Source organism: Saimiri boliviensis, chromosome 17, assembly GCF_048565385.1.
Source record: "Saimiri boliviensis isolate mSaiBol1 chromosome 17, mSaiBol1.pri, whole genome shotgun sequence".
Classification (NCBI taxonomy): Eukaryota; Metazoa; Chordata; class Mammalia; order Primates; family Cebidae; genus Saimiri; species Saimiri boliviensis.
In genome coordinates this window covers 55,247,850-55,272,268 of record NC_133465.1, presented here as the reverse complement: position 1 = coordinate 55,272,268, position 24,419 = coordinate 55,247,850, and the positions used below count along the sequence as shown (strand labels likewise).

The window sequence follows — 24,419 nt, the reverse complement described above, 5'->3', positions numbered from 1 at the left end:
GAGTTACTGTTCTGGGAACAAGATAATCACAGAATTGGATAATCACCAACTTTCTGGAGTGTTTGTATTCTATTTTTATTAGGTAATTCATAAATAAGACAAAGAAATATGACAGTAAATTTCATAAAGCTTATAATGTGAAAATCTTCCTAATGTAACTTTCGCATGATAAATATTTGTTTTGGAGTTCTGTTATTTATGTATGAGTAGGTAGTCTCTAAGATTCCTTCGAAGTTATTTTAAACCCAGAAATAGTCCTAATTTAAACTTTTCTGGGCACTTTAGGTTTAAGGGATGAGTCCTAAATAGATAGTGTTGGCAGTTGTAAAATCATGTAGTATTATATTGGGAAGGATCTTAGAAATTGTTATCTTTTGTAGATGTACAATAATTTGCCTCTGGCTGCAGAGACACAGGAATAGTGCCCGGTTTTCCTAAATCCCAGTCTAGTGCTTTATCTGCTATATCACATTTCACTTATTTGTCCTTGCTTTCTCCTTTTGCATGTCCTTGTCTTTATCTTTTCACCCCTGTAATTGAGAAGGATGGAACATAAACATTGAAAGCATGAGAGTTTCGAGAACATCTTTAGAAATCAGAATCAGTCATAGTTGTAGTTAGATTTTACTAGGTTCCTCAAATTATTATGTCAACGAGTTACTGAGCCGTTTTCATTTCTCTTTAGGCTTCATTTTTGTGTGTCTTTTAATATGTTTCCAGTTTCTTTAAAAATCACACTTTTTTGGTTTCCTTTATATTACAATCAGCTAGTATTAGGGAAAAAAATGTAAGTATTCTCTATAAAGGAATTTATTAATACAACCAGTCATAGTTTGTTTGCCCAGGTTTTTTATAACTCATCTTTTGATTTGAAATAAAATATCATCACTCCATTACACATTCAATAGAGACAGCTGAAAAGTACAATTTCTCTGCAGGGCCTGCAATGAAGGATTTGCAGAATCCTGCAGGGAATCAAGGAACTCTTCATTACAATTCATGGATTTATAGGATTACTCTGCACTTTTCTGCTTTCTTCATTGAGAGCGGTCCCAAAATGTATCCTTGACTGTCCTGCAGGTAACTTCTTTCCCACTGGAAAAGTTACTATGTACTACAGATACTTTAATTAAAGTGACCTGGCAGTTGTGGAGGCAGACCTTTCTGCTCTTTGTATTCTGAAATGGAGGGTAGGCTCAACTGGGAAGCACTCTTCTCTGAACTCTCCAGGAGAGTTAGGTGCTGGTCCTGATCAAGTGTTGCTCAGGGCCCTGTTGTGCACAGCTGAATATCAGGAGCCTTGTATTACCATGTCTTAATATGCACTGTGGCACAGTTTGTATTACTTGATTTTTCATTTTTAATGGAAGGAAATGCCTTCCATTAAACATTTTACATTTTAAACCGATACTGCCTTCAAATGTATGCCAACATCTTAATTTGCTGAAACAAATTTGAGAGAAGCATAATCTTTTCTGTCTAATGGAGGCATGGATAAATACGTAAATTGATCATGACTTTAGAATGCATTTTTAAAAAGCAGATTGCTATAAAAAGCCATGCACGTGAAATGCATTTTTATACTAACACTTGAATAGAGTACATCTGATGGTTAGGAGTTAAGAATGCCGAAGGTGCATGTATAATCTTTATTATTAATGTTAGGGCTGAGCAATATTGGAAAACTTGTGTCAATAGGGCCTCTTTTTCCCTCCACACTATCCATTCCCTTGTCCCCATCCTCCCAGGCCCTGATTCTGTGCTTCATTGTCACGTTGAACTAGTAGTTGTCCAGTGCTGCCAGAAAAATCCTCCTAAAATGCCCCTCTATCCTGTGAATAGTCTGACCGAGCTAAGGGACTTGCTAACTACTGCAGCAAGGACTGGGGAAAGCATTTGTCACCTGTAGATCACATTCATGGAAAGTACTTCCCTTTACAACCCATCCAGTACTGGATAAATCTTAGAGTACTTAATATACATACCCTTTAATGCTCTTCTTTAATCTTTCAATTTGGTACTGTGCTTCTGGCTTCTGCCTTTCTCTCTCATGCTACCTTCATCCCTTTCTGTACCTCCAGACCCCTTCCCTTCAGCCATAAAACACTGGATGTGGTTTCTGGGAAGAATGTGTACTCCTGCAGACTTTCCTCTGTAGCATATGTGTGCCCCTTGCCTTTGATCAGCACCCCCATGCTCTTGTCCTTTGAGACTCCAGCAAAGCTCTGTTCTCCATTCCTACGCCAACTCAGATGTCCCTCCCTTGTCCTTTTCTCTCTTATAGCTCCTTGAGAACACAGACAGATTCTAGTTCATCTCTCTGTCCCCAGCTCCTTTTACATAGTCTAACACGTAGAAGATGCTCAAGTATTTTTTGAATGAATGCTTGAATGAGCAGACTGATCATGCATGTGATGTGTTCCTCCCCAGTGTTATTTCCATTTTAAAATAAAGATACTTTAAAGTCATTGTTTGACCATGGAGAATGAGGATGAACTTTTCCTTTCAAATATTTATTTTCTTTCTCCTATGACACTAAAAGATCCCTAGGAATTACTATGGGGGTGTGGTTTGAAACTGACAGACACTTACCCCCTCTTGGGCCATCCCTGCACTAGCTAACATTTCCTCTCTAATTTCCCCTTGACCTACTCTGTCCAGGTCAGAAGATTCATAGTGCAGTAACACAATGGAGAAAATAACGGTGTCATAAGTAGATACGGGAAGTTAAGAAGCTGCAGCAACTTTTTGGTTAGAGCTTTCCCTTTCTCACAGTGTTCATTTTTCCAACTGAATGCTATTGATAGAAAGCATTGCCTTTCATGCCAGGCACAGTGGTTCACACCTGTAATCCCAGCATTTTGGGAGGCCGAGGCAGGCAGATCACCTGAGGTCAGGAGTTCGAGACCAGCCTGGCCAAGGTGGTGAAACCCTTTCTCTACTAAAAATGCGAAAATTAGCCGGGAGTGAGGGGTAGGCACCTATAATCCCAGCTACTTGGAGGCTGAGACAGGAGAATCACTTGAACCTGGTAGGTAGAGGTTGCAGTGAGCCAAGATCACTCCACTGCACTCCAGTCTGGGCAACAGAGCAATACTGTCTCAAAAAAAAAAAAAGGCATTGCCTTTCACATGCAGAGTTGTTTTGAGTTTGAGATTTACCTTCCACTTCCGTTAGAGGAGGAAATTATTTTTATTTTATAGGCTTTGTCCTACATCATAATCAACCACTAAGTTCATTTAAGTAGTGTGAAAATGCCAACAAAGTATTCAGTCACACAAAGATAAGCGAATTCCGTTTTAGGACGTGATATTTAATGCAGTTAATTGAATTTATTTTGAAATATGTTTTTAGTATTTTTTAAGAATGTCTAAAAATTTCTTTTTTTTTTTTTTTTTTTAAAGACGGGGTTTCACCATATTGGTCAGGCTGGTCTTGAACTCCTGACCTCAGATGATTCGCCCGCCTCAGCTTCCCAAAGAGCTGGGATTACAGGCGTGAGCCACTGCGCCCGGTTTGTCTAAAATTTTTAGTAACTCCACACACAATATTTAGAAACAGATGTGAACACAGAGATTTGTCTCTTAATAAGTAACTACTATGATATTGTCCTTTTTCTAATACTATTCATTGTAGAATTTAAAAACTACACTTCTAATGCTGTTAAAAGTTTTTATTAGTATTAGCATTATTCATCTTACAGTCATTCATGTTTTAAAGAACCATCATTTGGATGTAAAAATTTTTTGTCTATTTGGAAAAGTCTTACTAGATTAGTAAGATGATTTTGGTTTCATTTTATTCTTTTCTTTCTTTCTTTTTTTTTTTTTTTTTTTTTTTTGACACGGAGTTATGCTCTCGTCACCCAGGCTGGAGTGCAGTGGAGTGCGGTGGCATGATCTCAGCTCACTGCAACCTCTGCATCCTGGGTTCAAGTGATTCCCCTGCCTCAGCCTTCCAAGTAGCTGGGATTACAGGCACACATCACCATGCCAGGCTAATTTCTGTATTTTTAGTAGAGATAGGGTTTTGCCACATTGGTCAAGTTGGTCTCAAACTCCTGACCTCTGAGGTGATCCGCGCGCCTTGGCTTCCCAAAGTGCTAGAATGACAGGGGTGAGCCACTGTGCCCATCCTCATTTTATTCTTTTAGAAAATTTAAACATTTTCAGGTTTTTTGTTTTAGCAAAAGTTACTCAAGATTTTTCCTTCCAAACTCCTTATCACCTTTAATAACATTTATTTCTCTATATTTGGTCTCCTTCAAAATTTTTCTAACGGATATTTTGGAATTAGGTTAAATTTGTAAAATCTTCATGAATTTTTGCCTTATCAACCTTACAATGAAATATACTCATTTTATATATTTATATGGCATTAAAGTGAATATAAATCCTTTTTTTAAAAAATTGAGGTGCACATTATACTTATGAACAAAATTTTTCTTTTAAAGGACACATAATACCGAAGTCTTACAAAACCATGCTATAAATACTGAAGTCATAATGAGGACAAGAAACACAGCCCTTGAGTTCAGTAGAGTGAATGTGAATGTGTATGTGTATATATACATACAGATATATGTATGGGATTTCTTTGGTTTTCATTTCAGGTATAGACTTCAGACTGTAAAGTCCTTAGCTGGAGTGAGCCTGATGTTACGGTTACTGTGGGCAAGCTTAAGATGGGATGATATGGCAGCCAAGGCTCCTCCAGGAGGAGGGACTACACGGACAGGTAAGGGGGGGGAGTTATTTTCTAATTTAAGTTTAAAAGCTAAAATCACTTGCCTGTTCATTTAATTTTAAGCATCTCTGTTTTCTTATTAAATGCTTATACTTTTAAAATACAGCTTTGGCCATGTGTGGTGGCTCTCACCTGTAATCCTCACACTTTGGGACGCCAAAGCAGGAGGATCACTTTGGCCAAGAGTTTGTGACTAGCTTGGGCAATATAATGAGACCTTGTCTCTACAGAAATCTAATTAAAAATGTAAAAAGTCAACCAGGCCTGGTGACAGGTGTCTTTAGTCCCTGCCACATGGGAGTCTGGAGCCAGGAGGATTGCTTGAGCCAGGAATTCAAGGGTGCAGTGACTGTGGCCCACCGATGTAACTCCAGCGTGGACAATAGAGCAAAATCCTGTCTTTTTAAAAAAAATTTTTTTTCAAATACAGCTTTGCTAAAGTTTGGCACATGCTATAAAATCCCTGGGGCTGGGAGGGAAAGTTCAGATTATAAAGTACGTTACTTATGTGTGAACCAGTCTACATTTTTTAAAGATATTCATTATTGTTTAATTTAAATTTTTAACTAAGCCTTCTGGAGCCTTGTTGCTGCTGCTTCTGTCCTAGGGTTTTTATTATTTTGATTGAGTTTTGCCACCAGGAGCTCAGCTATACCCAGCAGCATTTTGTTTGGTTTAGAAATTTGCAGTGAGGAAGAAGCGCGGTATTATTGCAGTCTGGCAGTAATCCTGTTAAATGTTAATGATCCTATTAAATCAGTCAAATGTTTCCTAAAGTTTATTTCATGTGTGTCTCTTTTTGAAAGCACCAGATGTACCTTTTTAGTCTCTGAGCATTTCAGTTGGTTTTTAATACTTTGTGAATTAAATCACCATAGAAACATCTGAATCTGAAATTACAACAACAGAAATAATTAAGAGGAGAGATGTTGGTCCTTATGGCATTCGATCTGAATATTGTATTAGGAAAATCATTTGTCCCATTGGAGTTCCAGAAACACCAAAAGGTAAGGAATAGAAAGAATTCTGTTTTCATTATTAACCTGTTAGCCATGTATTTTATTGAAATGTGATTATTTTTTCTTCTCTCCATACAACTTTTTAAAAAGACGTTTTTTACAACTACCAAATTTTGAAAATGATATTTAAGTAGTAAACATATCAAGATTCTGTTAGACACACAGTGATGTCTGTAAGCCTTGTTCCAAGCACAGCAGAGAGCTATAATAATACCTCTTGTAATTAAGGTGGGAGGCATTGATTGATACCAGACCAGCAGCTCCTAGAGAGCAGCCATCTCGTCTGTCTGGTTTGTGGAAGTCCTGGCAACTAGTACTGAGTCTGACATGTAAGTGGTCAATAAAGATTTCTTAAGGATATTGTGAAATACTTCAGTAGTCAAGATAGAAATAATCTAAGAGGCATAAAGAGTTACTCAAGAAATATTTATCTTGTACCAATACAGTAGGCACTGGGTGGCAAATACCTAGAAAAATGAGATTTGGCCTCTAATCTCAAGGAAGCAAAGAAAAGCTTTTATAGTATTATAATATCATTGTTACATGTGTTGCAATAAGATAAGAGAGTAATATTGGAAAAGAAGCAAGATTAACACTATTTTGTAGGTAATTATGAATGTCTGCTTAGAAAATTCATGTGAATTAAAAGTATTAGCCCTAAAAGGAGTTCAGTGTAGTATCCAAATTGAAAATATATAAACTCCATTTTATTGTATATAAACAATAAAAATATTTAGGGAAAAGGCCTAGTAAGAAATGTATAAAAAATTATACATTTTATACATCTCTTCAAAAATTACAAAAATATAGGTAACAGTGCACTCCTGTAATCCCAGCTACTCAGGAAACTCAGGCCTGAGAATCACTTGACCTGGAAGGTGGAGGTTGCAGTGAGCTGAGATCACACCACTGCACTCCAGCCTGGGCAACAGTGAGCTGTGTAGAATGAATGAATGAATGAATGAATGAATGAATGAAATGTCCTTAGTTAGAAACATAGTGTTTTTATAAAAGTTCGTTCTCCCCAAATATATACATTTAATTTTTGAAGCTTGATTATATTAACTCCGGAGGTCTTGGAGAATAAATGAGAATAAACTTTTTGAAAAGAGCACCAGTGAAACAACACGTGTTCCTAGTAGATGATAAATTTTAGCTTAATTAAAACAGTGGCCAAGCATGGTGGCTCATGCCTGTAATGACAGCACTTTGCGAGGCTGAGGCAGGTACGTCATTTGAGATCAGGAGTTTGAGACCATCCTGGCCAACATGGTGAAACCCCATCTCTACTAAAAATACAAAAATTACCGAGACATGGTGGTACATGACTGTAGTCCCAGCTACTTGGGAAGCTGAGGTGCGAGAATCAGTAAGCCCAGTACAGGAAGGTTGCAGTGAGCCAAGATCACACCGCTGCCCTCCAGCCTGGTCAGCAGTGTGAGAGTCTATCTCATAAAACAAAACAAAACAAAACACAAGGGTTGTCTTGGCACAGAAAGAGCTCTGTTGATGGGCAGAGACACAGATGGGAAATGTACCTACCTGACAGGCCTTCAGTCTCCTTGACCCCACAGCCTTTGATGCAAACCACTGCAGTCCCCTAAAATCACTTTTCTTTGGCTTGTATCACTTTGTACAATTCAGGTCCTACTGCCATTTCCAATTCCTTCTGTTGCTTCCTTGTGATTGAATATATTCCTACTTTTCATTTTTTAAATCTTGTTATGAGGAGATTGTATCTATTCTTAGGTTTCAGCTCTCCACTTTATATTGGTACCTCTCAAATCCCCCTTCTCTGTGCAGTGATAGGGAAATGTCCAGGTGTGAGAAGGACATACCATACTTTTGTAGGAAGTTGTATTCGTGTTGGGGTCTGAAGGATGAGTTGACATTAGTCCGATGAGGGGCAGGTGCTAGGAATAGTGCTTCAGGTGGAGGAAACAGGTTGGGTGAAGGCTTATAAACCTTTTATTTCGGGGGTCAGCAAACTGCAGCCCATGAGGCTCGGCCTACCCTGCTTTTACTAATGGGATTTGATAGGCATACAGCCACATTTTACTCACTTACGTATTGTCGTTGGCTGCTTTTGTGATACAAAGGTACAGCTAAGTAGCTGCAGCAGAGACCATCTGGCCCTTTAAGAAGGAAAGTTTGCCAACCACTACTTTTCATGATAGAAGATGCCAGGAGGACTTTAATTTTAGAAGCAATATTGCTTAAAATATTCTGATTTCCTTTCCAAAGAAACACCTACACCTCAGAGGAAAGGCCTTCGATCAAGTGCACTGCGGCCTAAGAGACCAGAAACGCCCAAGCAGACTGGCCCTGTTATTATTGAAACCTGGGTAGCAGAAGAAGAGTTGGAATTGTGGGAGATCAGGGCATTTGCTGAGAGGTAAGGAAATGGTTAATATACCTGGTCAGCTATTTGAAGATTTTGTCACTTCAGAATCAAGAAATTATTTCGTGTGTGTGTATATATATATATATATATATATAGTTTTGTTTTGTTTTGAGATGGGATCTTGCTGTCACCGAGGCTGGAGTGCAGTGATGCAATCTTGGCTTACTGCAACCTCTGCCTCCCAGGCTCAAGCAATCCTCCCACCTCAGCCTTCCTAGTAGTTGGGACTACACGTGCATGCCACCACGCCCAGCTAATGTTTGTATTTTTTTGGACAGAGACAGGGTCTTGCTATGCTGTCCAGGTTGGTCTCAAACTCCTGGGCTCAAGCGATCCACCCATCTTGCCTCCCAGAGTGGTGGGATTACAGGCATGAGACACCCCCCAACCCCCACTGAGGTGAAAGGATTTTCACTTTGTTTATTGAGTGAATCCTAGCTTGATTTTACTCCACCTTTGATTTTAAGTGCTAGCTGTAAATGGTTTAGTAAGGTCCTCTCTCTTAGTTTTAATATCTTACCCATTTGTTGATTTCTACTTACCATAAATGTTTTATTTTTTATTTATTTATTTATTTATTTATTTATTTGAGATGGAGTTTCGCTCTTGTTACCCAGGCTGGAGTGCAATGGTGCGATCTCGGCTCACCGCAACCTCCGCCTCCTGGGTTCAGGCAATTCTCCTGCCTCAGCCTCCTGAGTGGCTGGGATTACAGGCACGTGCCACCATGCCCAGCTAATTTTTTGTATTTTGAGTAGAGACGGGGTTTCACCATGTTGACCAGGATGGTCTTGATCTCTCGACCTCATGATCCACCCGCCTCGGCCTCCCAAAGTGCTGGGATTACAGGTGTGAGCCACCGTGCCCGGCTTATTTATTTTTTTTTACTTTATTTTTGAGATAGAGTTTTGCTCTGTCCCCCAGGCTGGAGTGCGGTGGCATGATCTCAGCTTACTGCAACCTCTGCCTCCCAGATTCAAGCAGTTCTCCTGCCTCAGCCTCCCAAGTAGCTGGGATTGCAGGCATGTGCCACCACTCCTGGCTAACCTTTTTTTTTTTTTTTTTTTGAGACAGAGTTTCACACTGTCACCCGAGCTGGAGTGCAGTGGCATGGTTTCGGCTCAGTGCAGCCTCCACCTCCCAGGTGCAAGCAGTTCTCCTTGTCTCAGCCTCTGAAGTAGCTGGAATTACAGGTGCCTGCCACTATGCCCAGCTAATTTTTTTGTATTTTTGGTAGAGACAGGGTTTCATTATGTTAGGCAGGCTGGTCTCAAACTCCTGACCTCATGATCTGCCCACCTCAGATTCCCAGAGTGCTGGATTACAGGCGTGAGCCATTGTGCCCGGCCTTTTTTTGTTGTTTTTAAGACGGAGTCTTGCTCTGTCACAAGCTGAAGTACAGTGTCACAGTCTCAGCTCACTGCAAACTCCACCTCCCAGGTTCAAGCAATTCTCCTGTTTTAGCCTCCCAAGAGCTGGAATTACAGGTGCCTACCACCACACCCAGCTAATTTTTTGTATTTTCAATAGAGACAACGTTTTACCATGTTGGCCAGGGTGAAACTCCAGGCCTCAAGCAGTTCATCTGCCTTAGCCTCTCAGAGTGCTAGGATTGCAGGCATGAGCCACCGCACCCAGCCCTGGCTAACTTTTGTATTTTTAGTAGAGATGGGGTTTCACCATGTTGGCCAGGCTGGTGGTCTTGAGCTCTTGACCTCAAGTGATCTGCCTGCTTCGGCCTCCCACAGTGCTGGGATTGCAGGCATGAGCCACCTTGCACGACCAAATGTTTTATTTTTAAGTTGAAATAATATAGTACCTTTGTATGATGTGAAAATCAACCAGATTTCATGTATATTAGATGCCAGATGCCTAATAGGGTAGGTTCTGATAAGTTTCTTCTTTTTTTCCTGCAGAGTGGAGAAAGAAAAGGCACAAGCAGTTGAGCAACAGGCTAAGGTTAGTGAACAGAAGAAGACAGAGGACATCAAGGCCCAAATAGAGGCTCTTCTAAAACAGCAGCACTTGACTTCCCATCAACAGGAGGAGTTGATGCTGGTCCCACTTGACAACATGCGTACATTTTTAGCCAAATTCATGTACACCAATGCGCAGTAATGATATATTCTTGTGGGATTTGGGTGTTTGTTTTGTTTGTGTCTTTTTTAGAGACAGTGTCTCAATATCACCCAGGCTGGAGTGGATCACAGCTCACTAAGACTTGACCTCCCTGGTTCAACTGATAGGACCACCTCAGCCTCCCTAGTAGCTGGGACTATAGGCACCCACCATGATCCCCAACTGGTATTTGTATTTTTTATAGAGGTAGGGTTTCACCATGTTCCCAGGCTGATCTCAAACTCCTGGACCCAAGCGATCACCTGCCTCAGCCTCCCAAAGTGCTGCGATTTCAGGTGTGAGACATATCTTATTGTTATTATTTGAGAACAGCTCTCTGGATACACCAAGCTGTGGTTTTGTAAAAAGTATGCATATTTGGAGGACATCTGAAATAAGATTTCTATTATTTTAGAGTTTCATGAGTAATTTCTGGAAATAATTTTTTCTTGTGAATTTCCAATCTGGAAAATTTCTGTAGTCTATGAAAAAGCAAATTATACTAAAACTCTTTAAGAGTTTGTTGTACTTGATTATTATAAAGCTACTGATGGTTTCTTAGTGTTTTCATACTATAAATAATATGCCATGGCCAGGCACAGTGGCTCATACCGGTAGTCCCAGCACTTTGGAAGGCCAAGGCAGGAGGATTCCCTGAGTCCAGGAGTTCGAGACCAGCCTGGGCAACATAGGGAAACCCGGTCTCTAATAAAAGAAAAAAACAAGCCGGGCGTGGTGGCTCAAGCCTGTAATCCCAGCATTTTGGGAGGCCGAGGCGGGTGGATCACGAGGTCAAGAGATCGAGACCATCCTGGTCAACATGGTGAAACCCAGTCTCTACTAAAGATACAAAAAATTAGCTGGGCATGGTGGCACGTGCCTGTAATCCCAGCTACTCAGGAGGCTGAGGCAGGAGAATTGCTTAAACCCAGGAGGCAGAGGTTGCGGTGAGCCGAGATCGCGCCATTGCACTCCAGCCTGGGTAACAAGAGTGAAACTCCGTCTCAAAAAAAAAAAAAAAAAAAAAAAAAGAAAAAAAACAACATTTAAAAAATAAAAATAATAGTGTGCCATATGTGCCTGAACATTGAGTACTCAAATAAAAGATGATTACCACTTATTCCTATTTAGAAAATACTATGAAAGTTTTTACCAACTTCAGTATGTAAATGTTGAGGATACAGATGAATAGATATATCTATGTACAATATTGTTAACATAGTTATACATAAATATTTAAAAATCACATATAAACCAAATTATTTGTTTCAAACTACTTTTCCCTCATATTTTATAAAATATTTTTTCATATTCTTGTGTATCTTTCAGTTTACTATAGGTCTTTATCTTTACTTACATCAAAGTTTGAGATGATAGCACTTTTCAATGCTATGGATGATGCTATCTGTCACAGGAAATCGATCACTAAACCCAAATACCAGTAACAACTAGCTAGTTGTTTTGTTTTTTATTTTATTGGGTGTGTTTTCTCATTTCTGCAGTGTAACCAAATGTATTACTTTTTTTTTTTTTTTGAGACGGAGTTTCGCTCTTGTTACCCAGGCTGGAGTGCAATGGCGCAATCTCAGCTCACCACAACCTCTGCCTCCTGGGTTCAAGCAATTCTCCTGCCTCAGCCTCCTGAGTAGCAGGGATTACAGGCATGTGCCACCATGCCCAGCTAATTTTTTGTATTTTTAGTAGAGATGGGGTTTCACCATGTTGACCAGGATGGTCTTGATCTCCCGACCTCGTGATCCACCCGCCTCGGCCTCCCACCCGCCTCGTCCTCCCAAAGTGCTAGGATTACAGGCTTCAGCCACCGCGCCCAGCCATTTTTTTTTTTTTTTTAAAGACAGGGTCTCACTCTGTTGCTCAGGCTGCTGGAGTGCAGTGACACAATCATGGTTCACTGCATTCTCAATCTCCTGGGCTCAAGCAATTCACCCACCTCAGCTTCCCAATAAGTGGGACTTCAGGCATGCACCACCATGCCCACCTAATTTTTTGTATTTTTTGTAGAGGTGGGAGTTTTGCCATATTCCCCAGGCTAGTCTTGAACTGAGCTCAAGCAGTCCATGCACCTAGGCCTGTGGAAGTTTTGGGATTACAGGCAAGCACCACTGCTTTTGTCCCTAATATATTACTTTTAAAAATTTATTTAAAATGCTTAGGACTGGGTGTGGTAGCTCATGCCTATAATCCCAGCACTTTGGGGGGCTGAGGAGGTTGGATCACCTGAGGTCAGGAGTTTGAGACCAGCCTGGCCAACATGGTGAAACCCCATCTCTACTAAAAATACAAAAATTAGGCAGGTGTGGTGTCGAATGCCTGTAATCCCAGCTACTTAGGAGGCTGAGGTAGAAGAATTGCTTTAACTGGGAGGTGGAGGTTGCAGTGAATCAAGATCGTGCCATTGCACTGCAGCCCAGGCAACAAGAGTGGAACTCTTGTCTCAAAAAATAAAATAAAATGCTTATTTACAAAGATAGCTAACACTTCAACTTTGAAGGCATATCCCCCAGTAAATAACTACTAAATATCTGTTCTGTTTCTTCACCTCTTTTTTTTTTTTTTTTTTTTTTTTTTTTTTTTTTTGAGACGGAGTCTTGCTCTGGTGAAACCCCATCTCTTTAAAAAAAAAAAACGGCCGGGCGCGGTGGCTCAAGCCTGTAATCCCAGCACTCTGGGAGGCCGAGGCGGGTGGATCACAAGGTCGAGAGATCGAGACCAACCTGGTCAACATGGTGAAACCCCGTCTCTACTAAAAATACAAAAAATTAGCTGGGCATGGTGGCGCGTGCCTGTAATCCCAGCTACTCAGGAGGCTGAGGCAGGAGAATTGCCTGAACCCAGGAGGCGGAGGTTACAGTGAGCCGAGATCGCGCCATTGCACTCCAGCCTGGATAACAAGAGCGAAATTCCGTCTCAAAAAAAAAAAAAAAAAAAAAAAAGATTATATACTACTCTGTATAGTATATTTTTCTGTAAAAATATTTGAATGAATTATATAGGAAGTCTAGGAAAATTATTTTATAATTTTTAGCTTTCTTGATTGCAGGTTTGCTAACTTTAATAATAGAGTTCTTAACTATTGACCTGCTTTTTATAGTTGGAAAAATTAAGATTACATTACAGTAAAACAGAAACCTTTTGCAGCTCCATTTTCCTCAGCTGTGAATCTCAACACTGAGCAGCATGGTGTTCCTGTCTCCAGTAAGATTATTTGTATCTCTGTTGTTTTCAGTCTGAAACCTTGAATGTTTGTTCAAGCCAGAAAAACTTAATCATTTTAAATTTTCTGCCGTGAACAACTTAGTACTTTTAATGTAGTATATGTGGTATAGAGACATGAAAATAATGTTTTCATAGATACGTATCTTGGAGGAATTAAAATATAGATAGATAGATAGATAGATAGATATGGCCTTCATCAAGAAATTAAAGTCAGGTGAATTTTTTTTTTTATTTTTTTTAGTGGAGTTTCTCTGTCATCCAGACTGGAGTATGGTAGCATGATCTGGGCTCACCGCAACCTCTGCCACCCAGGTTCAAGCAGTTCTTCTGCCTCAGCTTCCCAAGTAGTTAGGATTACAGGCATGAGCTACCACACTCGGCTAATTTTTGTATTTTTAGTAGAGGTGGGGTTTCACCATCTTGGCCAGCCTGGTCTCCAACTCCTGACCTCAGGTGATCCTCCCACCTCAGCCTCCCAGAGTGCTAGAATTACAGGTGTGAGCCACTGCAGCCAACCATAAATTCAGGTAAATTTATATGGGCATATATTATTTTTGGAAGTAAAATATTTCCAAAACATAGTTTAGTTTCTTAAAGTGAGAGAAATTGTGGACAGACTTCTATAGAATGATGGTGTTTTTACTTAGAACTATTTCTTTTTTTTTTTTTTTTTTGAGACAGAGTTTCGCTCTTGTTACCCAGGCTGGAGTGCAATGGCGCGATCTCGGCTCACCGCAACCTCCGCCTCCTGGGTTCAGGCAATTCTGTCTCAGCCTCCTGAGTAGCTGGGATTACAGGCACGCGCCACCATGTCCAGCTAATTTTTTGCATTTTTAGTAGAGACAGGGTTTCACCATGTTGACCAGGATGGTCTCGATCTCATGACCTCGTGATCCACTCGCCTTGGCCTCCCAAAGTGCTGGGATTACAGGCTTGAGCCACCACGCCCGGCCTATTTAGAACTATTTCAATTCATGTTTCCTCTCCCTCACTTTTTTAGAAACGATTGGAGCAGCAGAAGCCAACAGTGATTGCAACTTCCACTACTTCCCCAACAAACAGTACAACCAGTACCATCTCTCCAGCACAGAAAGTTATGGTGGCCCCCATAAGTGGCTCAGTTACAACTGGAACCAAAATGGTACTAACTACTAAAGTTGGATCTCCAGCTACAGTAACATTCCAACAAAACAAGAACTTTCATCAAACCTTTGCTACGTGGGTTAAGCAAGGCCAGTCCAATTCAGGTATACAATTATGATTAAGTAAAAGTTTACTTCCATCAGGAAAAAGAATTTTGAACCCTTTAGCTACTGAAATGAAACTTTTTTTTTTAGAAGATTGTTTTTCTTTTGCAGCTGATTGAGCAAACGAGCTGTAACGGTTTGTTACAGATAATGTTCATAATATTACATTAGCAAACTCATCTCTTACATTATTTCACTTTCAACATTTACATAGTTCACTTTGAGTGGAGCAGAATGTTTTTATTAAAAGATACAAAATGAGCCACATTTCATGCATTGGTGCCCTTTCCTAGAAGTCACTACGTTGCTGGTTATTTTAAATCTAAAGCTCATTAAATGTCTTATACCCCATTAGCCACCAGCACAGCTGCCACATCTGCTACAACCATTGCCAGCACAGGTCAGACGTTCCAAATTACAGGCAGTCCAGTCACTATGGCAGGAAAAGTAATTACCAAACTGCCACTTCCTGCAAACAGCAAGATTGTCGCTGTAAATGTGCCAGCAACACAAGGAGGTAAGGGAAATGTGAAGAGTTTTAATTCACATTTGCCAGATCATACTGTTGCCATTATTTTTCATCTCCTTTTCACTGATTTCAGTCCTCGGATCTCACATTTTATGTAGCCCACTATAAAACCCTGCCACACGTAGTTTCGCCTCAGCAACCGACCAACATTTAATGCTTTCCATTAAAGTGACAGTCTTTAATTATGGCTTCATCTTTTTTTAAGGCGTTGTTCAAGTACAGCAGAAAGTCCTGGGTATCATTCCATCCAGTACAGGTACCAGTCAGCAAACCTTTACTTCATTCCAGCCCAGAACTGCAACAGTCACAATTAGGCCCAATACCTCAGGCTCTGGAGGAACCACAAGCAATTCACAAGTAAGAATTCTTACAGACTTATTTTGATTTGTTGTATTGAGCACATTACATTGTTTTTAGGATGGCTTCTTCCAAGATTAATCCAACTCAGTTTCCTTTGCCTGTTACTGAATCTGTGACGGAGTACTGATTTGGAAAAAAATCTGTTATATTTCTGATAAGTGAAAATTATTCATGAAGTATTAATTCTTAATATTTAATGACACATTAGTATGGTTTATGAAGAATAATTGCTGTCTATGATTTTATATAAAAAATGTCTTGGTGTGAAACAATGGACAGCACTAGACTACCCAAGGAAGTGTGCTATGCAGGCTAGCTAAGAAATAGAATTTAAAATGTTGGGCCGGGGCTGGTCGTGGTGGCTCATGCCTATAATCCCAGCACTTTGGGAGGCTGAGGTGGGCAGATTATGAAGGCAGGAGAGTGAGATCATCCTGGCCAACACAGTGAAACCCTGTCACAACTAAAAATGCAAAAAATTATACAGGTGTGGTGGCAGGTACAGTTCTTGTTGCCCAAGCTGAAGTACAAGGGTACAATCATGCCTCACCGCCATCTCAGGCTCCCAAGGCTGAGGCGGGAGAACCTGGGAGTTAGAGGTGCTGGTGAGCCAAGATTGCGCCATTGCACTCCAACCTGGGCAACAGACCGAGACTCCGTCTCAAAAAAAAAGAAAAAAAGTGTTGGGCCAGGCTCGGTGACTCACACCTGTAATCCCAGCACTTTGGGAGGCCAAAGCGGGTAGATCACTTGAGCTGAGGAGTTCGAGACTAGCCTGGGAAACATGGCAAAACCCCATCTCTACAAAAAACACAGAAACTAGCCAGATGTGGTAATGCTCACCTGCACTCCCAACTACTCAAGAGGCTTAAGATGGCTTGAGCCTGGGAGGCAAAGGTTGCTGTGAGCTGAGATTATGCCACCACATTCTACCTGGGCAATAGAGACAGACCTTGTCTTAAAAGTAAAAAAGTAATCTAGGCCAGGCGGGGTGGCTCATGCCTATAATCCCAGCACTTTGGGAGGCCAAGGCGGGGGGATCATCCGAGGTCGGGAGTTTAAGACCAGCCTGACCAACATGGAGAAACTCCATCTCTACTAAAAATACAAAATTAACCTGGCATGGTGACACATGCCTGTAATCCCACCTACTGGGGAGGCTGAGGCAGAATCACTTAAGCCCAGGAGGTAGAGGTTGCAGTGAGGCATGATCATGCCTTTGCACTCCGGCCTGGGCAACAAGAATGAAACTCTGACTCAAAAAAAACCAGACTCGGGGGGGAAAAATAAATTCTTTAAAATAAATAAGTTTTTTTAAAACTGTGAAAGAACATTTGATTTCTGATCTTCCTGTTACATTCTCTGGGTTACAGTTATGATCTGGAGCTTGCGGAAAGTGGGACTCCGCATTTTCCTGTGAGCACTAGCTACAGAACAGAGCCTCACAGACACTTGTTTTTCCCTTTTAGTCCATAGGCTGTTCTTGGTATCAGTGGCAGGGAATTTTGTATAATAGCATTTGAATTAAGTTTTCTTTCCTCAAAATTCCATCCTTATTCTGATGTTTAATGTAATTTAAAATGTAATGTTCAAGAGCTTCTGTCATTTCTGTAGATATTTTTATTAATATAGATTGTTTAAAGATCTTGTTTTCTAAGTCCATTATACTTTAGTCTTTTTAAAACATTTTAATTCATTGTCTTTTGCATCATTTATAGGTAATCACAGGGCCACAGATCCGCCCTGGTATGACCGTGATTAGAACACCACTCCAACAGTCAACACTAGGAAAGGCAATTATTCGAACACCTGTGATGGTACAGCCAGGTATTTATCCATCCAGCATTATCATTTTACATCTAAACAGCGCCTAGGAAATCTGTAATTCCCTGTATTTGGTACTACATACTAGAAAATACCATTTGAATTAGTACTTTAAAGCATACTAAATTTCAAATCTATTGTGAGATGTATTCATTGATATTATTTCATTTTGACATTGCCAGTAAAAGAAAAATAGGTTGAAGTAAGGTTATTAAAAATCTTATAGAAACCACTAATAAATAAAATATATAGTTGAAGTAAACAGTCTGTATAGCAAATGACGTAAAAGCAAGGAGACAGTAAAGAAAAACATATAAAACAAAATTACAAATGCCATGCCAGACATTCATTTATTACTCTTAATGTGAGTAGATTAAAACTACCATTTTAAAAGCTGAAGACTGGCCAGGCGAGGTGGCTCTCCACTGTAATCCCAGCACTTTGGGAGGCCAAGGTGGGCATATCACAAGGCGGAACAGGAGTTCAAGACCAGCCTGGCAAACATGGCAAAATGCCATTTCTACTAAAAATATTTAAAAATTAGCTGGGCATAGTGGCTCATCCACCTGTAATCCCAGCTACTTGGGAGGCTGAGGTGGAAGAATTGCTTGAACCCAGGAGGCAGAGGTTTTTGTACCTTCACAAATACATACTTATTTAAAATATTTATAGGCTTGGCCGGGTGTGGTGGCTCACGCCCTGTAATCCCAGCACTTTGGGAGGCCAAGGTGGGTGGATCACCTGAGGTCAGGAGTTCCAGACCAGCCTGGCCAACATGGTGAAACTATCCCTACTAAAAATACCAAAAAAATCAGCTGGGTGTGGTGGTACATGCCTGTAATCCCACCTACTTGGGAGACTGAGGCAGGAGAATCTACATGAACCCAGGAGGCGGAGGTTGCAGTGAGCCAAAATCACACCACTGCACTCCATCCTGGGTGACAGAGTAAAAGACTCCGTCTCAAAAAAAAAAAAAAAAAAAAGTTACCAGCTTAAGCTGGGTCCAGTGGCTCAAACCAGTAATCCCAGCACTTTGGGAGGCCAATATGAGTGGATCACCTGAGGTCCAGAGTTCGAGACCAGCCTAGCCAACATGGTGGTGAAACCCCGTCTCTACTAAAAATACGAAAATTAGCCAGGCATGGTGGCAGGTGCCATTAATCCCAGCTACTTGGGAGGCTGAGGCAGAAGAATTGTTTGAACTTGGGAGTCAGAGGTTACAGTGGCCGTGCCATTGCACTCCATCATGGGCAGCAAGAGTGAAACTCCATCTCAAAAGATAAAAAAAATATTTATAGGCTTCTTGGGTCATAGATAAAACCTTGATAAATTCCAAAAAATAAAATGTGTATAGGCCACATTCTTACAGTAAAGCTAGAAATTAATATTAAGATACTATATTATGCTATAACAAGATGTACTGGGGGAAAAAAAAAAAAAAAAAAAAGACCTGGCCGGGTGTTGTGGCTCATGCTTGTAATCCCAGCACTTTGCAGGGCCAAGATGGGCGCATCACCTGAGGTCAGGAGTTTGAGACCAGACTAGCCAACATGGTGAAACCCCATCTCTACTAAAAATACAAAAATTAGCCGGGCATGGTGGCAGACGCTTGTAATCCCAGCTACTCCGGAGGCTAAGTCAGGAGAATCACTGCAACCTCAGGAGGCGGGGGTAGTAGTGAGCCAAGTTTGGGCCATCGCACTCCAGCCTGGGTGACAAGAGTGAAACTCTGTCTCTTAAAAAAAAAAAAAAAAAAAAAAAAGGCATTATACTAATAACCTTAACTTGCTTAGAAGTATGTAAGTACGTTCTAAGTAACTTTTAAGTTAAAGTAACATCAAGTATGTAATTACAAAGCAATTCTCAAATAGCAACCTTAAGCCATGATGCTGCAGTTAAACTTAGAGATGATTCAGTTTATTCAGTACATATTTGAACACCTACTCTAGGCAGTTGAAATAAATGAGTTAATAAAGCAGACCAAAAATACCCTTATTCTTAATCAGAAGTTAGAAACATAAAGAAAACGAGTTTCAAAAGAAAACAGGGCCGAGTACAGTGGCTCACACCTATAATCCCAGCACTGTGTGAAACCAAGGCAGTCAGATCTCCTGAACCTAGGAGCTCTAGACCAGCTTGGGCAATGTAGTGAGACTCCCATTTCTACAAAAAAAAAGTTTTTAAGTTAGCCAAGCATGGTGGCTCATGCCTGTGGTTTCAGCCACTTGGGAGCCTGAGGCAAGAGAATCACATGGGCCCAAGAGTTAGGGCTGCAGTGAGCCACAATGTTGACACTGCACCTCCAGCCTGGGTGACGGAGTGAGACTTGTCTCAAATCTTGCCGCTGTACCTTCAGCCTGGATGACAGAGTAAGGCCTGTCTCAAAAAAGGAAAAAAGGAAAGAAAATTAGGGAGGAAATGAAAGCACAAGTAATAATTACAAAACAGACAGATTCTAAGACAAAAAAAATTAGACCATTATTTGCAAGTCTAATCTAGGGAAAAGGGAGCAATATGCTTGTTAAGAGAATTAGGAAAAAAGTAAAATAAAAATCAAGTGAGCTTGTTTAACTCAAAAGAGAATTGGAGATCACCTGAGGTCAAGAGTTCAAGACCAGCCTGGCCAAAAAAATGATAAAACCCTGTTTCTACTAAAAATATAAAAATTAGCTGGTCATGGTGGCAGGTGCCTATAATCCCAGCTACTTGGGAAGTTGAGGTAGGGAGAACTGCTTGAACTGTGGAGGCAGAGGTTGCAGTGAACCGAGATTGCACCACTGCACTACATATATATAACGTGTTTCAAAAGAAATGTATATAAAACAAGAGCAAGACTGTCTGAAAAAAAAAAAAAGAAAAAAGAAAGAATTGGTTATAGGTATCCTTGTAGTAAGACTTTCAGAAGTCTCACTATCCATACTTAGGACATAAATCTGTTTGAATAGCAAGACATAATTAAATACCGTGCTTATAAATTGAATGTCTCAATGACATATCAACAGAAGAAATTTGAAAAGTTACCATAATGTTACCTACAGCAAAGAATTGCAGACTTCATGGTTTTACAGGTAAAGTTCTTGAAAATGGATAGGAAATAATTTTCTTATTATAAAACATGGTTCGAGGGCAAGAGGGGAAAGATAGATAAAATCTTTCTTGTTTTACAAATTGAGCACCAATTCTAATAAAATATAGCATAGGTTTTTTTTTTAAGGCAGTCGGCTTGCCTAAGTAGCATTTACCTGAGAAAAGAAAGGAAAATGGATTATATCAGTTAATGCTGCACGAACAATTGATAAGATTTAAGATTTATTGTGTTTAAAACTTGTAGCTGTCAGTGAGGCAGGTAGCTACAAGGAAAGAAAGAACTGATATAAAGGAGAAACTGAAATTTATAGGTGATGAATGTTTTCTATATCCTTAGAAAACTGACAGTTTTGGTAAATTGCCAGATAAACTGTAAATGCTGGTATTACTATGGAAACACAGAGCCTTTGTTGCATAATGCCCTATGTAGCTGTAATTATATGTTTGTCTGACATGAATAAGTGAATCTGTAGTTTCCAAACCACTCCATCTCCAGGGTTTTGCTACATTTCTTCCCTGGAGTCTTGACTACCCTGTGAGGATAGGGTTTGTATGATGAACTACCCAACCCTGCCACCTAGCTGTGCAGCACTCATTTAATGTACTTTAACGAAAGTTGACCTTAAACGAATTAATTCTTAGTAGTAATACTCTAAAAGAGCAACTGTCATATATTCATCGACTCTGTGGTAGGGTATATGTGTTCATAAGCATTCATTTAATCTTCATATAAAGTAGATGTTAATACTATCCCCATTTACAGTTGAGAAAATTGAAACTCACAATGTTGAGTAATTTCTCAAGCTATTAATCTGGGATTCAAACCAGATTTATCTCAGGAGGCTAAGGCAGGAGAATCGCTTGAACACGGTAGGCGGAGGTTGTGATGAGTCGAGATCATGCCATTGCACTCCACCCTGGGCAATGAGAGCAAAACTCTGTTTAAAAAAAAAGAAAAAGAAAAATAATCAGAAGCACACAAAAACATATAACCAGGGATTTTACTGTGGTGGTAAGTTTAACAACAACAACAAAAACGTGTGGGGGAAGTATTCTGAATGTCAAAATGGGTTTCATTTTATACATGTGCAGTAATAAGAAATATCATTCAGCCATAAGAAAACCACAAAGAAATATACATATATTCACAGATGGAAAAAAGGCAGGAACTAAATATTAAAAGCTTGAGAAATTTGATGTTATTCACTAGTTAGTAATGAGACTGTAAAATGTCAAATTAGCTACCAGAAAATTACTGTTAGCAACTGTTCTGCATGGGGGAAAATTCCACTTCCCTATTCTAGTTTCAGCAAGTTAAACTAAAAAGGGTTTTTTAGAGCCATTTCAGTTAAACTTCATTCATTGAGTTGACATTTATTGAACAATTACTATGTAAGCATTATTTGAGCACTCTGCCCTAGTATTGAGGATATAGTGATTCTTGCCCCCATGGTTCTCCCAAGCTGTCTATCAAATAGCTGTAAGAGAAACTTATTATAAATGCAATTGACCCAGAATATTCCAGATTCTTTATATTTTGTTTAAAATTTGTATGAATTAAGTTTTTATTGTATTAGCATCTTTTTATTTATTTTTTAATTTTTTCTTTTTTTATCATGGCATCTTATTTTTAATGTTAGATTCCTAAGAAAAGGCAGCCTTATAAATGACATATTTTACATATTCTTTTTGTCTTCCCTATTATCTTTTTGGTTTTAGATTTCTAGGAAGAATTTTAATTGGTTTTTTCCATTCTCCTGCAGACAACAGAGACTGGATAACGGTTGGCAATGAAAACAGACTCACTGCCAACCAGGCGGGATCTTTAGGTGTGGACATACATCTGAATGTATCCTTGGGCTCTCAACGTTTCAGTGTTGTTTTGAAAATGGAATTATTTCAATTCAAAATAATGCCAAGGATATATAAACATTCATAATGTTTTGCTGTTTTGTATAGGTGCTCCTCAGCAAGTAATGACTCAAATCATCAGGGGGCAGCCTGTCTCCACTGCAATCTCTGCCCCTAACACGGTTTCCTCAACACCTGGGCAGAAAAGCTTAACTCCAGGAACATCCACTTCAAATATACAGTCTTCAACCTCACAGCCCCCTCGTCCCCAACAAGGACAAGTGAAGCTCACCATGGCTCAGCTCACTCAGTTAACACAGGGCCATGTAAGTGGCATCGCTTATTTTCACTGTAGAGGTGGTCTTATTTATTCTTGCCGTAAGTTTAAAAACATGTATATTTGATAAGCTTTTAAATGTGCTGATTTGAAGAAATGTCTACTTCCTGGAGTCAAACAGAAGTACTTCTTAGACAGGATATAATAAACCCCAATTAGTAGAGTAATCCTTAGTGAGCTGTAGCAATAAAACAGTTAACCCTTTTAATCACCAAAATTTTATTAGTTGGTTCATCTGCATGAGAAAAATAGAATTTGAGTACATTAAGCTGCTTCCTTACAAGAGTCAATATTGTTATCAAGTATTGTAATATTGATTAATAGATTGAATGCAGTTCCCATCAAAATCCCAAGAGTTGGCTGGGCGCAGTGGCTCACGCCTGTAATCCCAGCACTTTGGGAGGCCGAGGCAGGCCGATCACAAGGTCAGGAGATCGAGAGCATCCTGGCTAACATGGTAAAACCCCATCTCTACTAAAAATACAAAAAAAAACTAGCTAGGTGTGGTGGCACGTGCCTGTAGTCCCAGCTACTTAGGAGACTGAGGCAGGAGAATCGCTTGAACCTGGGAGGCAGAGGTTGCAGTGAGCCAAGATGGTGCCATTGCACTCCAACCTGGGCATCGAAAGTGAAACTTCGTCCCAAAAATTAGAATTTAAATTTATAAATCCCAAGAGTTTTTGTTTTTAATGAAACCTCACAGGCTGATGCTAAAAATTTATATGGAAGTACACAGAGTATTAAGAATATCTATACTGGCTGGGTGCAGTGGCTCATGCCTGTAATCCCATCATTTTGGGAGGCCAAGGCAGGTGGATCATGAGGTCAGGAGTTCAAGACCAGCGTGGCCAAGAAGCCTTGTCTCTACTAAAAATACAAAAATATGCCGGGTACGGTGGCAGGAGCCTGTAATCCCAGCTATTTGGGAGGCTGAGGCAGGAGAATCACTTGAACCTGGGCAGCAGGGGTTGCAGTGAACCAAGATCGCGCCACTGCACTCCAGCCTGGGAGACAGAGTGAGACTCCATCCCCCTCCCCCAAAAAAAAAAACAGAATATCTATACCTTTAAAGAACAGGATTATTTGCCCTATGTGATTAACCTGATATCCAAATTAGTATAGGCCAGGCACAGTGGCTCATGCCTGTAATCCCAGCACTTTGGGAGGCCAAGGCAATGGATTGCTTGAAGTCAGGAGTTCAAGACCAGCCTGACCAACTTGGTGAAACCCTGTCTCTACTAAGTAAAGTGCAAAAAAATTAGCTGAGCCTGGTGGCATGCGCTAGTAATCCCAGCTACTCAGGAGGCTGAGACAAGAGAATCGCTTGAACCTGGGAGGCAGAGGTTGTAGTGAGCCGAGATTGCACCACTGTACTCCAGCCTAGGCAACAGAGCAAGACTCCATCTCAAAAAAAAAAAAACCAAAAAGCTTAGTATATAATATTTCATTAATTAATATAGTGACACAAGGAGAGGCAGATAGACCAACAGAACAGTAGAGAGTGAAGAACACGAACCCCACGTATGTGGACAGTTGTTATATGACAAAGCTGACATTGCTGATCATTGAGGAAGAGATGACTTTTCAGTAAATGGTACCAAGACAACTGAATATACATGAGAAACTGTGTAATTGGACCATTTTTACCTGACTCTACATA

General features: G+C 40.1%; 1 protein-coding gene across 21 annotated transcripts in view; it reads left to right on the top strand.

Annotated features, from left to right (window-relative positions):
* BPTF (bromodomain PHD finger transcription factor) overlaps positions 1-24,419 on the top strand; it is a 162,474-nt gene that overhangs the window by 90,522 nt on the left and 47,533 nt on the right. For 12 of the 21 annotated variants that reach the window (XM_074388871.1, XM_074388868.1, XM_074388865.1 and 9 more), the window contains 9 exons: positions 4,613-4,737; positions 5,625-5,753; positions 8,010-8,160; positions 10,086-10,128; positions 14,525-14,771; positions 15,127-15,288; positions 15,506-15,657; positions 17,379-17,487; positions 22,531-22,748. In XM_074388871.1, the coding sequence (XP_074244972.1) occupies positions 4,613-4,737; positions 5,625-5,753; positions 8,010-8,160; positions 10,086-10,128; positions 14,525-14,771; positions 15,127-15,288; positions 15,506-15,657; positions 17,379-17,487; positions 22,531-22,748 (1,336 nt within the window). The remainder of the gene's footprint in view (positions 1-4,612; positions 4,738-5,624; positions 5,754-8,009; positions 8,161-10,085; positions 10,129-14,524; positions 14,772-15,126; positions 15,289-15,505; positions 15,658-17,378; positions 17,488-22,530; positions 22,749-24,419) is intronic. The other 9 variants (XM_039475823.2, XM_074388873.1, XM_074388874.1 and 6 more) reach the window with 1 other exon arrangement.